Below are 16,879 nucleotides of genomic sequence, written 5' to 3'. Positions count from 1 at the left end.
CCTAGATTTTGCGTCATCACCCTCAGGCGGGACGGGCTCGTGACGCCATCAACCCGGCCCCTGCCAATATGGAAGGGAGTGACTGCGGCGTCGCTGTGGCTGGCCTTGGGGCTCAGGCTTGTGGAGCAGCTGCAGCGACAGTGAGGGAGCTTCTGCAGGACGGTAAGGAATCGGCGTCCGTACAGGTGGTGAGGTGACGGGCTGCTGCGATTCGTGCCTGAGCCCAGGCGGCTTCCTCAACCTGTGCTGGACGGAAAGTTTTCCGGTCTCAACGTGACCACTCCCCTCTGCCCGGCCCCCTGGCGTCCGGGTGCTGCCTGGTTGTGACCTGCCCCCCACTTCCCTTCCTGAGCCTTGGGGACACTTGGTTTTCTGGTGCCTCCAGTTTCAGCTAGGTCCTCCCGTGTCTCTGAAGCTCTAGAACCCGCCATCCAGGGCTCCAGCCTTGGCAGTCACCACCCTCTCTCTGCCACAGTCGTTGAGTTAAAGGTTGAAGAGTTCGAATCACACATAGCCAGTAGACGCTTAATAAAAGAGAAGATCGTTAAATTACGGTGGGAAACACTTCCGTTAAATTATTGGGTTATAGGTGCCCCTTGTAGGCTTGTATGTCTTTGTGTGTGTGTGTGTGTGTGTATGTGTATATATACATATATATACACACATATGTATAGATATATGTATATAGAAGTAGTTATCCACAGTTACACTTGAAAGTGTTGAGAGTTTTCATTCAAGTTGGAAATAACCTTTTTTTTTTTTTTTTGTGAATATAGGAATCAGATTTACTAGTAGTAGTTTGGGAGAGAAATTGTCCCAAATAAGTTAGATATAGTATGCTTGAAAAGTACAATTATATCAATCCTGTTAATTTACTTTCAGAATAAAGTTCATGGTTCAAAGGGTAAACATGAGGCCCTTCTCACTTGTTCTAATTTTTTTTCCCTAATGGACATCTCATTCTACTTTGTATTGAAATCATTTGTATACTTTCTTTCCTTGCTCCACTTTATTGTAACCTCCCCCCCCCCTTTTTAGTTTTCACAGCATTCTTAGCAGTATCTTGCACATAGCAGGTTCAGAATGCTTATAAGATTGAACATCCTTGTAAGAAGCAAATGCACATATGTAGACCAAAGTGACTTGTGAATGATTGAAATTAAGTTCTAAATTAGTGTTTTCTCTGACTATTAAATATTTTACAAGTGCTGTAATAGACTTTTTGGGGTAACTTATAGGCTTTGGTCAAAACATGTTGTTTTCTGAACTAGACTGTGTTAGATCCTTTAGGTTAGAGCCTTTGTTGAAGACATTTTTGTATCGTAATTGAAATTCAGTTTAACCAAGTTTTAAACTCTGAAGTTTTCAAATAGCTCACTATGAGTATGGGAAATTATTTTGTTAAGCTGTTAAGTTAGATTTGATAGTGTTGTAGGAGTAGTTACTCAGTTTGTATGTACAAAGAAGAGCATGAAAATAGGATGAAAACTAGTGGTTAGGAATTGGTTAAGGAGTGCCAGGAAAGCCTTACTAGATGAAGTTAGTTTTGAAGTATAACTAGAACTTCACCCAGGTGAACAAGTAGAAGGAGCAACAAATTGCAAATGTTTATGTGTTTCAGTGAGCTGTATTCCAGGTGTTTTTCCTGTTTTGAGAGAGTAAATAATCATTAAACATGTCTTCTATATTTTCCTGTTTAATTCTCTTTGCAGTTTTTCACAGTAGTATTTATATCTTCTTTCTTCAAGTCTCTGTTTAAGTTAAAAAACTGACTCAACTTCATTATAAAATAGACTACCTTAGATGTGAACTTCCTCCTGTTTTTGCCATCAAACCTTCACATTTGACCTGAACCTAAATCATTCTTTCTCCCCCAACCCCCTTTAGGTCAAATACCCTGTATTTGAAACACTTTCTTCCTCTTCCCAAGTACAGTTCCTCCTGTGGAGCTCTAGATTTTCTCCCTGTCTTCTTAGGGACCCAATCACTCATATTTTGTACCATTCAAATTATTTTGCAAATGTTTCAAATGATTTCCGGGAAAATAAAGGGACACTTTTGGTCCTCATTTGAACTTGTAAGGAGCATGCCTTTTTTCTTGAAATACTTCCCTCATGGTGTATGGATTTTATATTTATATCACCTTTATTCTCCAGGTGATCTTTTCTGGTTGTCTGTATGTATTTATCGCTGGTTAATTCAGAGGTCCTTGACTACCATTGTAACGTATCCCAGGGATTAGGTATTAAGTATTTCCATCAGTAGCCATGATTCATCATTTCAGGGATTTGATAGTGACAGAATAGATTGATAGTATAGGATTGGTGGGTAGATGCATACTTTGAAAACGTTGAAGATGTTTCCGATGTGCCTCCTATGGGAATAAGAAAATCATAAAAGAAAAGCATTATCTAACTTATTTTGGGAATGCCTTGCCTCAGAAACTGATGTTCAGCCTTCATTGTGCCTCATTTTAGGTCTTCGGGATTGCTGCTGACCAGTGTTGCTCCCCATTTTTCCCCTCTGACATTTTGGTTGCTTAATTTATTTCCTTTATTCACTCCTCAATTTTTGGTGTTTTTTGGGATTCTAAACCTTATTTCTAACTCATTTCCCTTCTTTCTCATTTCCTTGTTTTTCTTTTCTTTTTTCTTTTCTCTGTGTGCCTGTGTGCATTCTAAAATTTCTTCCCAAGTTTTCTAATATTTTTTTATTGGTAGTTTCAAAGGATCATTACCTCTCTTCTGAATTATACAACTATTTTAAACTGTCTGCTGTAATTTCTATCATGTCAACAACCAGTACTAGTTCAACATATGACAATTTACATGTGAATATTGAAACTTCTACATATGAAAACATGAAGTAAAATGTTCATGCCTTTAGTCTTTTTTCTCTTTTAATATCTTGTTATTACTTATAGGGAATTTGTTAAATATGTGATTGTTCCTTGTTTAAATTATGAAGTCCTTTGAGGCAGGGATTTGTTTTTATGGTTAGTGCAAAACTGAATACCCTGTATCAATTACTTGTAAAACTTGGAAGTCACCCTTGATTTGGGCTACCTCATCATCTATTTTTCAGCTTTTCTCTAATTCCTTCACAATATCCTGTCTGAATATTTGCCAAATTTGTCATGTCCTTGATATTTTTTTTGTGACACTGTCTTATTTAGTGGGTAGTTAATATGGTCCTGTTCTTTACTGACTATACTCCATGGTCTAATGGTAAAGCTGCTTTCTGGAAAAAAAAAAAAGAAAAAGTTATAATTTTCTAGTATGTTCCTGCTTCCCTGGTGTAAATATTCACTGTGGTTGATTTTAAGATGCCTACATAAGATGACACCTGGCTCACAGTATTTTGAAAATGTAGAGTTGCAAAAAGCAACTGGAGCCACCTTCAGAGCAGCTTTATGCGATGAACTGGTTTTTAGTAATCTTGCACACTACTGCCAAAATTACTGTTCTCAAATGAAAAGCTGACAGTGCTCTTCCTTGGCTTTAAACCTTGAATGGAGCTAGGGTGTGTGTGTGTGTGTGTGTGTGTGTGTGTGTGTGTGTGTGTGTGTGTGTGTGTGTGTGTGTGTGTGTGTGTGTGTGTGTGTGTGTGTGTGTGTGTGTGTGTGTGTGTGTGTGTGCAACATGCTTTGATCCTACTTAGAATCTTCCTTTTCTTTTTTACCCTCTCTGTCATTATTACCATTATACTCATTTTAGGACTAGATTCCATGTATTAGAAAAATTCCATGTCTTTTGGCCTTTTGAGCTTGGCAGTATGATGGTCTATAGTGCTGTCCATTTTCTCACACATGACATGATTTTGTTCTTTTTAAGATTGAATAATGCTCAATTGTGTATATGTACTACATTTCTGTTATCTATTTATCAGTTGTTGCCCACCTAGGCTACTTCCAAAGCTTGGTTATTGTTAGTAGTGTTTCATTAAACATGCCTGCAGGTGCCTCTCTCATATGTTGTTTTACACTCATTTATTTATTTGCCAAAGAGTGGTATGGTAGAGTCATGTAGTATGTCTATTTTTAGTTTTTGGAATCAAGTCCATATTGATTTCAGGGTTGGACTAATTTACTATGGTTTGAATGATGCTACTAGTGCTCCTATTCTGACTTATTTTGAGATAGGGTCTTACTTTTGGTCTGAGCCAAAAGTAAAAATATTCACAAAAAACTAAAAAAGACGAAGAGCCAAAGAAGAGGGAAAAAGAAAAAAACTTAGCATTTCTGTTTGCTCTCGGATGTACTTTTCTTTTGTCTTTTTTAATGGTCTAAAGGAGTTATTCCTGCCAGGGGACACTGGGTTAGAGTCAGCTCAGGGGAATGCTGGCTGCTCTGAGACCTCAACTGGCTCCCTAGAATAGGAAGGTAGACTTAGTGTTCTGAGTATAGTTGAGGCTTTCAACCACACAGTCCCCAGCCACTCATTATTTAATGTGTGGCATGCCACAACTCCCAGCTCCCTCCAACTCTTGTTCGCTATGGGGGCCCTTCAGTTCTGGGGTCATAATTGCTGTGCTCTCTTCTGGATAGGCTGGCATTCTTTATGGTCATGCAACTTACAGCCTCACAACAAGATTTCCTATATGAAATGGTGACTGATAGCAACATTTTGCTGGTCCTCAAGACTGCACTTTGTCTCCTGTGTGTTTTATGTCATGTAGTTAGTGTTGCTTTCTCAGTTTCTATCTTGGCCCAGCCTTGCTAGACCAGATCTCTCCTGTGCTAGAAGTTTGTGTTGCCCCAGTCTCTTCCTTTAACATTTGGAGTTCCTGCAGTCCGGTGACATTGTCTGAAGAGTTGTGCCTGCTGATGATTGTGAGCTTGTGGAATACTGATGGAATCAGGTCTACTATTAGGACTACTTCTTTTTTTTTTTTTTTTTAATTTAATTTAATTTTATTTGTGAACATACTGTACAGAGGAGTTACAGTTACATGGGCAGGATAATGTGTACATTTCTTACCAAGCATTGCAGCCTCCTCCTTTGTTTACCCTTCACATCCCTTCCCAGCCTCCCTAGGACTACTTCTTTAGTAATTGTATGGCAAGATTGATGTAAGAATAGTTGCTCAGTAAGTTCTGTTAGTGAGGAGAATTGCTGGGTAATGGATGATGTCACTAAGCTTCAATCTTCCCTTGGATCCCCAATAAATATTACAAATAGGTAATTTCCTCTTGTATTCTCCCTGGTAATGACCTCATTTTCTTGGAATAAAAGGTATGATTAGTGGTTGTCTTTTACTCTTCACCCAATGTTTTCCTTTGTTTTGATTTTTACTATAAAACACTTATAGACTGGAGTCAGCAACAGATCTTCCTACTTGAAACCCCAGTGACATTGGACAAGTTCTGTGCCTGTTCCTCATCTGTGTAATGAGGAAAATAATAGTTCCAACAGGATAATGTGAGGATTGAATGAGTCTGTATGTATATAGTACTTAGATCAGTATCTGGCTCTTAGGAATATTACTACTTTTCTTTCATTTATGCCTGCTCCTATTCTCCATCATCATTATAGGTGTTAGGTTTTTAAAAAGAGGTAGCCAAGTAAGAACAGCACCATGCACGTGGTATTCAGGTAAGGAGTAGGTTTATTCATCGTTCCGGCTGGCACCAGGCCATCTTGGTCCTCCACGCGGTGGGGAAAGGCCTGGGGAAGAGTGCTGGGAGATCTGGGAAAGAGAAAGAGCTGGGAAAGAGAGAGAGCTGGGAAAGAGAGAGAAAAGAGAGCATCTGGGAAAGAGGTAGGAAAGAGCAAGCTAGGAAAGAGAAGAGAACTGGGAAAGAGAAGAGAAGGAAAGAGCTGAGAAAGAGCTAGAAAAGAACAGAGAGAGAACGCCTGGGCCTGGGCTAAGCCTTATGTAGGGTATGGGCGGAGAAAGGTGTGGCCACATCAAATTCAGATGTGACCTCAGCAGATGCAGATATGACCTCTTCCAGGTGTCCCAGTTGCCTAGGTAATGCAGGCACTGGGTGGAGACTTCGCTGCAAAGAGGGTGGAGTCTGCTAGCCATCTAGGAGTGGACCTTACATTCCAGCCTTTTAATAATCATGGTGGATTCTCTCTGGCTACTTCCTGCTGACAAAGGGCATCCAGAATAGGGGTAAAAGGCTGGAATTTGGTCCCCTCCCAGAGAAGGCAGTGAGCAACAGCTGTCCCTTGGTGGCGTGAGTCCTTAGATGAAGTCTGGAGAAGTCTCATGAGCATTGAGGGGCTGGAAAAAAAAATACTAGAGAGCAAATAAATGGCAAGAGGAAGGACTTGGGGCTGAAAATGTTGGTAGAAATGTCCCTAGCTACCTCTGACATCTGGCGACTAGATAGAGAAGTCAGGTGACAAAGGCAAGAATATAAATTCCTGTTCAGTTAATAGGTAAACAGGTATAGACATTGGATGGGCAGGCTTCTTACTTCTGCTGATCTCCCGGCTCTGGTTAATTTTGAAAGGGCAGGCACAAAGTAGCTGATGTGACATCATCTCCTCTTGCTCCTCTCCATGGTCCCTTGTTCCCAAGACTGGCTGAGTCTAGGTGCTCGTTGCTGGGATGGCTTGTCCCAGTTGGTATTCAAGGTTTGAACTCAAGGCCTGGGCACTGTCCCTGAGCACTTCTGCTCAAGGCTAACACTGAACCACTTTGAGTTATAGTAACACTTGCAGAGTTTGGCTGGTTAGAGATAAGAGTTTTGAGCCATGCTTCCAGCCTGGCTCTTTGCAGGTTAGCTGGGAGATGGAGTCTTAGGGATTTTTCAGCCCGGGTTGGCTTTGAACTGAAATCTTTGCCATAAAAACCCTTTATTATTTCCAATTAAAGCAACAAGGAGATCAAATAGAATAAGTAGAGCTTACCTGCTCCTTATCAAGAATTGCCAACAAATATTCTGAAATGATAAAACTCATTAGATGTGATGAGAATTTTAGCACAGATATGCCCAGTATTTTAGAACCATGTAGTCAGTAGACTACACAACACAAAACAAAAAAGGCAAAACTCAAAACCTAAAATTTTGATATCAGTGTTTAGACATCTTTGCTAACAAAGCACAGATGGTTGGGCCTCAGTTACCAGGGCTTGTGAAAAGAACAACTTGTTAGCAAGGCACCTTAGAATAGATGGATGGAGTTGTAAGCTTAGAAGAAGGTTAAGGGCCAGATGGGGCCAAACCCTTAACCCACCATGTGGCCAAGATGGCGAACTCAAGATGGCGAATTTCTGAAAAAAATGCAAAGAAACCCTGAACAAATAGATCAAGCCTACATTGGCTAGCCTTTGAGAGGGAACCTAGAGGGGGGTCCCCGGGACCCAGCCTGTGTCTCACTCTTCAGGGCACAAGCCAAAATGTAGAAAAGAGAAAGGGAGAGATAGGGAAGGTTGGACATGAATGGCAGCCGCAGCAGACAGATGGGTTCGCAAAAGGCCGTCAGAACTGTGGGTATTCCTCCGAGCAAAAAGGGAAAAACAAACAAAAAAAGAAAAAAGAGGAAAAAAAACCAGAGAGGAATCCCAGCTATCCTGACTTTAAGCCCTTTATCCCAGTCACGGCACCATTTATGTTAGGTTTTTAAAAAGAGGTAGCTGAGTAAGAACAGCACCACTCACGTGGTATTCAGGTAAGGAGTAGGTTTATTCATCGTTCTAGCTGGCACCAGGCCATCTTGGTCCTCCACGCGGTGGGGAAAGGCCTGGGGAAGAGAGCTGGGAGATCTGGGAAAGAGAAAGAGCTGGGAAAGAGAGAGAGCTGGGAAAGAGAGAGAAAAGAGCTAGAAAAGAGAGAAAAGAGCTAGAAAAGAGAGCATCTGGGAAAGAGGTGGGAAAGAGCAAGCTAGGAAAGAGAAGAGAACTGGGAAAGAGAAGAGAAGGAAAGAGCTGAGAAAGAGCTAGAAAAGAGCAGAGAGAGCTAGAAAAGAGAAGGGAGCTGGGAAAGAGAAGAGAAGGAAAGAGCTGAGAAAGAGCTAGAAAAGAACAGAGAGAAGGCCTGGGCCTGGGCTAAGCCTTATGTAGGGTATGGGCGGAGAAAGGTGTGGCCACATCAAATTCAGATGTGACCTCAGCAGATGCAGATATGACCTCTTCCAGGTGTCCCAGTTGCCTAGGTAATGCAGGCACTGGGTGGAGACTTCGCTGCGAAGAGGGTGGAGTCTGCTAGCCATCCAGGAATGGACCTTACAATAGGAAGCTTACAATACTTGTAATGTGTAAGATGTCAAAATATGCTAATTTTGACTGTAATCATTCTGTTGTTTTGTAACTGTGGTTTAATATAGGGTAAGTAACTATTTTCTTTTTCTTTTTTTTTTCTAGAGTGTTACAGTGACTTTTTAAATGAAGACTTTGATGTAAAGGCTTATACTTCCCAGTCTATTCATCAAGCTGTAATTGCTGAGCAGCTAGCAAAACTTGCCCAAGGAATCAGTCAGTTGGATAAAGAACTACACTTACAGGTAACGTAAGTCTTCTGGATCATTCAGATTATTCATTGTAAAGTGATAATTTAGCATTTTTTAAATCTCATTATTATCTAAATGCCTATCTACATGAATAAATACATAACTTAACAGTATAACTTATTTTTCAAGTTATTTTTTTATAAAATTCCTATAAACTTCTTTTTGTTAGTTGGAAACAAATATACCTACCTTTCCAGAAACTTTCATTTGTTCTTTTTGTTTACCACCTAAACAGATGTGTGGTGAATGTAGTCAGCAACAAATAGGATATCTTTAGTAAAAGTAGTAGAAAATGAGATTTGGAAGTTGCACAATATGGATAAGAAAGATTAGGATATTACATTGGCCGTTTACCCCTGTAATAACAAGGTGTAACATTTCCTGAATTATACAAAGTTGCTGAATGCTGTGTGGGGTAGATGTTGTGGTATGTAGAGCACAGTGTAGGCAATTAGTAGATAGGTCCCAATCTCAGCTACTTGTTAACTGACCTTCATATTGTCTAATGTCTGATCTTTTTTTCTAATTTAATATGGGGAATCAATGAACTAAATTGAAATGACCAAGAAAAGATGATTGCATTAGCTAGTCTTAAAGGTTGCTTACTCTTCTACAATTCTATAATTTTTATAGAGTAGCTTTATATTTCCTTGTTTATGACTTTTGTCTTTGTAGTTGCCTAATAAATGTATAGATGAATGAACAAATATGTGAATAGTTATTTACCAGGAAACTTGGTAAATAGATCTGGTATATCATGAGACATACCTGCTTAATTGTGATTTATTTTCTTTATCAATAACAAGAACAACTTAGCTCGGCACTGGTGGTTCACACATGTAATCCTAGCTACTCAGAAGGCTGAGATCTGAAGATCATGGTTTGAAGCCAGCCCAAGCAATAAAGTCCACTCTTTAGTACTTAAAGCAGAAAGTTAGGAAGGCTTTTTTTATTTATTTTTTTGGTCCGGTCCTGGGGCCTGAACTCTGGGCCTGGGCGCTGTCCCTCAGCTCTTCAGCTCAAGGCTAGCGCTCTACTACTTGAGCTACAGCACCACTTCCGGCTTTTTTCTTTTTGCTTATGTGGTGCTGAGGAATCGAACCCAGGGCCTCAGGCATGCAAGGCAAGCACTCTACCACTGAGCCACCTTCCCAGCCCCTAAAATTTATTTTTATTTTGGGTTGTATTGTACTTGCTACCACTTCAGCCACTTTCCCAACCTTTCTTGCTTTTTTTCAGGTAGAATCTTGTTGGGGCTGGCCCCATGACTAGACTATGATCTTCCTATTATGCTTCCTGCAGAGTTGGGATGACAGTTCACGCTACTAGGATGAGCTTATCGACTGAGATAGTCTTGATAAGCTGAACCAAATCCTCTGATTACAGTTTTGAGCCACGACTTCTGATCTAGGAAGCTATTTAACATGGAACTGGTTTTTGTTTTTGTTTTTTTGAAATTATTGGGTGAACATCCAGTGGACTGAGTTGAGGGAAGTACCATCAATGCAATATAGAGGCCTGGAAGCTTTCTTCTTATGTCACTGCTAAAATTCTCTTTCTATATAGCTGGTGACTAACACTAGAATGAACGATGTGGCTCTCTCAACTGTCTTAAGTTCTCAGGTCATAGCACCTTGCTTACTTGCTGAAACAGAAACAGGGAAATAGCTTTCATCTGTCTTCTGTTTTCTACATCTTTTAGAAATTCATCTAGTTGGCTTCAAGGGAGTCTGTGAAAGTGTAATTTTATGCTTTTCAACCTTCCCAAAGTACATTAATGACCACATCAAAAGATGGAAAATTTGATCTTTTCTCCATCTTTGAAATAAAAATACAGAAGACTTAACACTGAAGTTAACTCTTGTAAGATGAATATGATAGGAAAAGACTTGACAACAGTGGTATCCAGAACAGAAAAAAGAAGGTGGTGAATGAATCTTTGATGCTTTCAGTAAACTTCAATTTACCAACTAGACATGCAACAACTTTTTACTCACTGAAATAAAGAGGGCACAGTGATAATGATTTCTGTAGTACTTTATAAAGATTTGTGTGATTTCTTCATGTTCCTAGGATTCTTTTGTAAGTACTCTTTTACTTTTTAGCCTGTTTTAATCTTTGCTTTAGTTATGACCATCCACATTGTTCCACTTGTCTTTTCCTTTCCTTTTCCCTTCTTTTTTTTCTTCTTGTGGTGGTACAGGAGTTCGAACTCAGTGGTTCATGCATGTACTCTTCCACTTGAGCCTTTGTCTTCACATTACCTTAATTTGCATTAAGGTAATTTTCATTACCTTAAGTTTCATAATTTTCAACCATTTGTAGGGGAGAGGACTTACTCAAGGAATAGGGATAGAGGAACACAGTGCTTTATCTTTCCAAATTACAGTGTAATCTTGATGCTGAAATTATGTTCAAGAACCAAGAGAGCCTGATGTTTGGACATACTTTTTTTTTTTTTTTTTAAGGGATAGCACAATAATAGCAGGTGAAGAATTAGCTAGTTTTTTCATTTTTTACACAACTCTGTTTAAATTGAGGAAAACAAAGGGCAAGCTATTGGGCTTGCCCAAACTTCACATGTTATGGAAGTATATCCTCATTGTGTTAGTATTAAGATGTGGGACTTCTGAGAAGTGATTAGTGCCTTTCTGAGAGGCCTAAATGAGACTGCCTTTCCATGGAATTATAGAATGCACTATTTATGAGGAATATCTATTTACCCGACTCTTAAATTTGCTGACACCTTTATCTTGGACTTCGCAGTATCTTGAGCTGTGGATAATGAATCTTTTATTCTTTAGAAACTACCTACTGTAAAATATGTGATATTTTGTGTTTGTAGTTCAGCCTATGGACAGGGCTAGTGAAAAGTTAGCAATCTGCTCTTGCTACATTGGACTGTAAATGTGTGTGTTCTCGCTAATAAGCATACATTTATAACCTTTGTTTTTGTATTTATCCCCTTTATATACTGAGATCTTTATTTCTTCTTGTGGTCACACAGAAAAATGCCTAATAGAGAAAATACTGATGTTTCATTCTTGATTTTTTTAGGTTGTTGCAAGACATGAAGATTTACTGGCACAAGCAACTGGGATTGAGTCTTTGGAAGGTATATTTCTGTGGACTATCACATATTAAATGGCACTAGACCAGGGATTTGCAAACTTTCTTTTGAAAGTTAGATAGTAAACACTTTTAGATTTTGGGGCCATAAGTTTGTGATGCAGCTACTAAGTGCTAACATAGTGGTTTGAAAACAGCCAACAAGACAATGTATAAATGAATATGGTGACCATGTTCTACCATAAATAACTTAAATTATTTGAACTAATTATCCTTGCTTCATTACCAGAAAACTGGTTACCAGATAACCATGTGACTTTGGGAAAACTAGTTATTCATTCTGTTTAGTTTTTCTATCTATAAAACAGGAGTATTAATATGTACCCAAACTATATTAGTCTGAAGATTTAAATTAGTTAGCAAAATATGTACAACAAAGCCCACACAGAGTAGTCCAATAAGTATAAGTCATTTAAAACAAAAAATACCAACATCACCAGAATAGGTGGTTGTAGTGATTTTTTCTTTCTTTCTTTAAAGCTGTTATCCATAAAAGTATAGTTAATAATAAAATATTGGATTTTTATTTGTATGAATCCTTTCCTTTTGTTTGACCATATTTTTTATGAATTTTTCATTCTCTCTTGATTAAAGTACACCTCACAAATATGAAATGTTACGATTATGTTTTACATTATTACTCATACTATAATTGCTATTATTAAATCATATAAAATAATTATACATTAAGAGAAGGCTAAATGATATTGCCCTATTTTGTTCAGATTCTTTTTTTTTTTTTTTTTTTGGGGTCCGGTCGTGGGGCCTGAACTCTGGGCCTGGGTGCTGTCCCTCAGCTCTTCAGCTCAAGGCTAGCGCTCTACCACTTGAGCTACAGCACCACTTCCGGCTTTTTTTCTTTTTGCTTATGTGGTGCTGGGGAATCGAACCCAGGGCCTCATGCATGCAAGGAAAGCGCTCTACCACTGAGCCACCTTCCCAGCCCTTTGTTCAGATTCTTAAGGGAGGGTATTGTTTTTTGTGTTGGTAATATTCTTTAGTGTTCTCCTGCGATTTCTCATGTACTCAAAGGTACTAACATCTTAAAATACACTGTTTCTAAGACATCCTGCTGAATAACTTAGTATTTTGGGTATGAAGCTTGATTCTCATTTGAATATCTGGGATAAGTATATGACTATGTTCTTGGGGAAACTAAAAGGCTCTCAGTACTGATTGATCTAGTATTAGAAATTATCTTGCATGTACTTTTCATGAGTTTCTGATAAATAATATTTTAGTAGTTTTTCAAGAAAATGAATTTTCCATTTCTGAAAATTTATTGAAATATGGTAATACTTTAGTTCTGAGTTTTATATATGTAGATGAACCATTATTATAGAAGTATTTTCCTTATGTTTTTTTATATGTCCTTTTTTTATTGTGAAAATACTGTACAGAGGGGTTACAATTACATGGGCAAGATAATGAGTATATTTCTTATCAAGCATTGTAGCCTCCTCCTTTGTTTCCCTTTCCCATCCCTTCCCATTCTCCCCCCGCCCCCTATATGTCTTTTAGTCATATAATCTGTCCTTTTTTCCCATATTTTTTTTCCTTTTTGACAGTGCTAGGATTTGAACTTAGGGCTTTGTAGTTGCTGGATAGGCACTTGAGCCATGTCTCCAACCCTTTTTCCTTGGTTATTTTTGAGACAGACTTAGTTTTTGCCTGGGACCACTTGTACTGCAATCTTTCTATTTATTCTTCCCACCCTAGCTGGGATGTGTGCATCACCATGCCCAGCTTAACTGTTGAGATGAGATCTGGGGAAATTTTCACCTGGGCTGGCCTGGGACCTCCATGTTGCACTGTCTTCTTTCTAAGTAGTTAGGATTAAATGTGTGTGTGTGTTATCAGAGCCTGATTTTTTTCATAATACCTTTTAGGAATTACAACATTTAATATACACTAAGGACTGAGTGTAGCTCACTGGTAGAGCATCTGCATATTATGTGTGATGTCCTGGGTTTGAGTCCCAGCACTGGCGAACATATATATACATACACACATATATGAATACAAAAACATATACACATATGCATGTGTGTATATAGGTATAAAAATCTCATATGTATTAAATTTTGCATAGTAAATACCTATACTATGTATGTCTATGTGTTGTTTGAGCTAAACATTGGATGAATGTACAAAATACCAAAGGTTTGCTTTTTTGAACTGCTAGGTTATCTAATCGTATTTTCCAGATTATTTGTTTATCAAAAGCCTAAATATAAATTTATTAGTATTCATTTTAGCGTTTATTTCTTTTAGCAGTAGTGGGGTTTAACCTTGGGGCCTTGTGCTTGTCAGGTAGGCACTCCACCAACTTTAGTCTTGTTCCAGCCTAATGTAGTATATTTCTAAGTACTTATTGCAATACTTCTGGGTATACTTAGAAAATTTAAATCTTCTTTGCAACTTCTACTTTATTTGCACATAGAAAAATTTTGCCATGTAAGTAGCTTGATTTCATTTATTAATTTAATAAGTGAGATCCCATTCATTCATTTGTTCACTCAGTCAATAAAATTATAATTGAGAGATTGGTAGGTAGCTGGCATATGTGAACAGTGGTAGTCTTTGTTCTTAGGAGCTTATTTTTCATATAAGAGGTAGACTTATAAAAAAAAAGTACAAAGAGTAACTTCAGATGCTTTTAAGTCCTACAAAGAAAACTAGACAGGTGATGATGTTGAGGAAGAAAAGTCTTCCACTGGCTATAGTGTTCAGAAAGGCCTTTTTGAGAAGTTGACTTTTGAACTGAGATTTGAATGATGAAAATGAGCTATCATGTGAAGATCAGGGGGAAAAAAGTGTTGTAAGCTTTGGGAAAGAAAGAATTAACGTGACATGTCTGAGGTGTAGAAAGAATTTTGAAGGAAGAGAATCACAGAGGTCTTAGAAAGGAATTTTTATTTAATTCTAAATTCCTGGGCAGACCATTAGAGTGTAAATAAGAGTGTAAATAAGAGGTTAATAATTTAATGAGATTAATAAATTTACACCGATGGTTCTAGAGAATGATGCCTTAGAATGTAGTAGTTATATACAAAGAGAGAAATGGAAGCAGAGCTGATAAGGTTTATTGATGAAGCTGAAAGGACAAAGAGAATAGAGTCATAAATCAGTGATTTCTAGGATTTTAATCTGAAAAATTGGATAGATGATGGTATATAGATGGAGAATAGTTTTTATATTGGAATGAATTAGCGACCATGAAAATATTTTCAGCAGAAGATTAGTACGATACAGTTTTATAATTTGAACTTTAAAAAATGTGTCAAGATTTTTGTTGTGTAATTTTAGTAAGACTCACCTAAATATTACCATTTTAACTATTTTAAGGTGCATAATTCAATATCATTGTGTATTTGCAATGTTATATACTTACTACCATTGTCTAGTTTCAAGACTTCTTCACTATCCTAAATCAGAAGCCTTTATCCATTAACTGGTCACATCTGATTTTATGGATTGGAGGAAATCCAGTTACAGGCTTATATAAAAATGCAGTTGGTTGCTTAGATTAAGATGGCAGCAGAAAAAAATTAAATTAAACGTGTATGTTTTCTTTTAATTTGCTTTCTTTACCCAGCATGAGTCCTTGTAAATTTATCAAGTTAATGTAAGCTGATTTGTTTTCCTAGGTGTTCTTCAGATGATGCAGACAAGAATTGGGGCTTTACAGGGAGCTGTTGATAGGTACTGTTGTTAATTTTATAAGAATGAAAATATTTCTGTCTTTCAATATTTTGAAAATTATTTTATTTTCATTAATCTCTGTTTCCTCTTAGGATGAAAGTAAAAATTGTTGAGCCATACAATAAAATAGTAGCCCGTACTGCACAACTAGCAAGACTTCAGGTAGGTTCTCACTTTTACTTCTTTGTACTTACGTTGTTTTCATAAGTCAACAAATTTCAAGAGGTTAAATACAGAAGAAATTGAGAATGGGTACAGAAAGCTAGAGAAAAAAGAAAAGTTTCAAGATACCATTTCACAAAGTATAAATTCAAAGTATTAAAAACATACTATTATTTTGCTTTTGCTTTTGTGATGGAGTCTTATTTCAGCCTTTAAATCAAATAATTTTTTCTCTTTCTTTGACACTATTGGGTTTTGAGCTCAGGACCTTGAGCTTCCTAGACAGGCATAATAAATACCACTTGAGCCATCTCTTACTCCTCCAGCCCTTTTTTGCCTTGTTTGTTTATTTATTTATTTTTGTGCTAGTCTTGAGGCTTGAACTTAGGGCCTAGGTCGTTGTCTCTGAGCTTCTTTGGCTAAAGGCTATTGCTCTACCATTTGAGCCACAGAGCCACTTTGGTCTTTTCTAACTAATTTATTGGAGATAAAAGTCTCATGGACTTTCCTGCTCAGGCTGGCTTTGAGCTGTGATCCTCAGATCTCAGCCTCTGTAGTAGCTAGGATTACAGGTGTGAGTCACCAGTGCCGGGTTGCCCTGTTTATTTTGAGATAGGGCCTTGCTTTTTCCCTGTGCCCACTTTTGGACTGCATTCCTGCTCTTTATACTTTTATGTTGCTGGATAAGTGTATCTTGTCCCACTCACCTTTTTATTGGTCAAGATGAAGACTCTGTAAACTTTTTGCCTGGGCTTGCCTGGAATTATATTTGCCTCCCAACTAGTTAGAATTCATGTTTGAGGTGTAAGTCACTGTGCTTAGCTCAGTGAACTATTTCAGATAAAAAATACAGCAAGATTAAGGAAAATTCTCCTTAGTTTTGCCACCTCTGTATGTTACCAACTTAGCTCAGGTCTCAATTATATGAAAAGGCTATTCAACCATCTGAATGAGGTTTTATTGAAGCACAAGGGAGGCAGTATATGCCGCAAGGTTTTTCTGTTTTGTTTTTTTTTTCCATAAGAATGAGAAGAATACAGCTTACATAGGTCAAAGGGATGGGCTCCCATAAGCTAGCTCACACTCAGCATTTAACTATAAAATTTTAGGACTAGTTTCATGCTAGTTCTTGGCTCCTAGAGCTGGGGTTTGGCACTTCGTGTTTTGTGCATGTGTGCTGGATCCACCTGCACTCAGCCATCATGGTGTGGGACAATGCTCATCACTGCTACCACAGGAGGCTGCAGAAAAATCCCAAGTCTGAAGGGTCATCCATGGTAGTGGTGGTGATTTTAGAATGGTGGCCGAAGTGATGACAAGTGGTCTTAGAAATCGAAAAAGCTACTGCTGCAATGATGGCATGTTGGCCTGGTGTGGGAACCTCTTTAGCAGTAGTGGCAGTGACCTGCCCAAACTACACT

At 38.1% G+C, this 16,879-nt stretch overlaps 1 protein-coding gene across 1 annotated transcript in view; it reads left to right on the top strand.

Annotated features, from left to right (window-relative positions):
* The first annotated feature begins 39 nt into the window (after positions 1-39).
* Cog5 (component of oligomeric golgi complex 5) overlaps positions 40-16,879 on the top strand; it is a 215,595-nt gene continuing 198,755 nt past the window's right edge. The window contains exons 1-5 of the mRNA XM_042684597.1: positions 40-162; positions 8,317-8,456; positions 11,520-11,577; positions 15,242-15,296; positions 15,389-15,458. Coding sequence (XP_042540531.1) covers positions 69-162; positions 8,317-8,456; positions 11,520-11,577; positions 15,242-15,296; positions 15,389-15,458 — 417 coding nt within the window. The 5' untranslated portion in view covers positions 40-68. The remainder of the gene's footprint in view (positions 163-8,316; positions 8,457-11,519; positions 11,578-15,241; positions 15,297-15,388; positions 15,459-16,879) is intronic.

The sequence above is a fragment of the Dipodomys spectabilis genome, unplaced genomic scaffold (genome assembly GCF_019054845.1).
Source record: "Dipodomys spectabilis isolate Male_0828 unplaced genomic scaffold, ASM1905484v1 ptg000089l, whole genome shotgun sequence".
NCBI lineage: Eukaryota > Metazoa > Chordata > Mammalia > Rodentia > Heteromyidae > Dipodomys > Dipodomys spectabilis.
The sequence above is the reverse complement of the archived record's forward strand: the minus strand, read 5'-3'. Positions and strand labels throughout refer to the sequence as shown.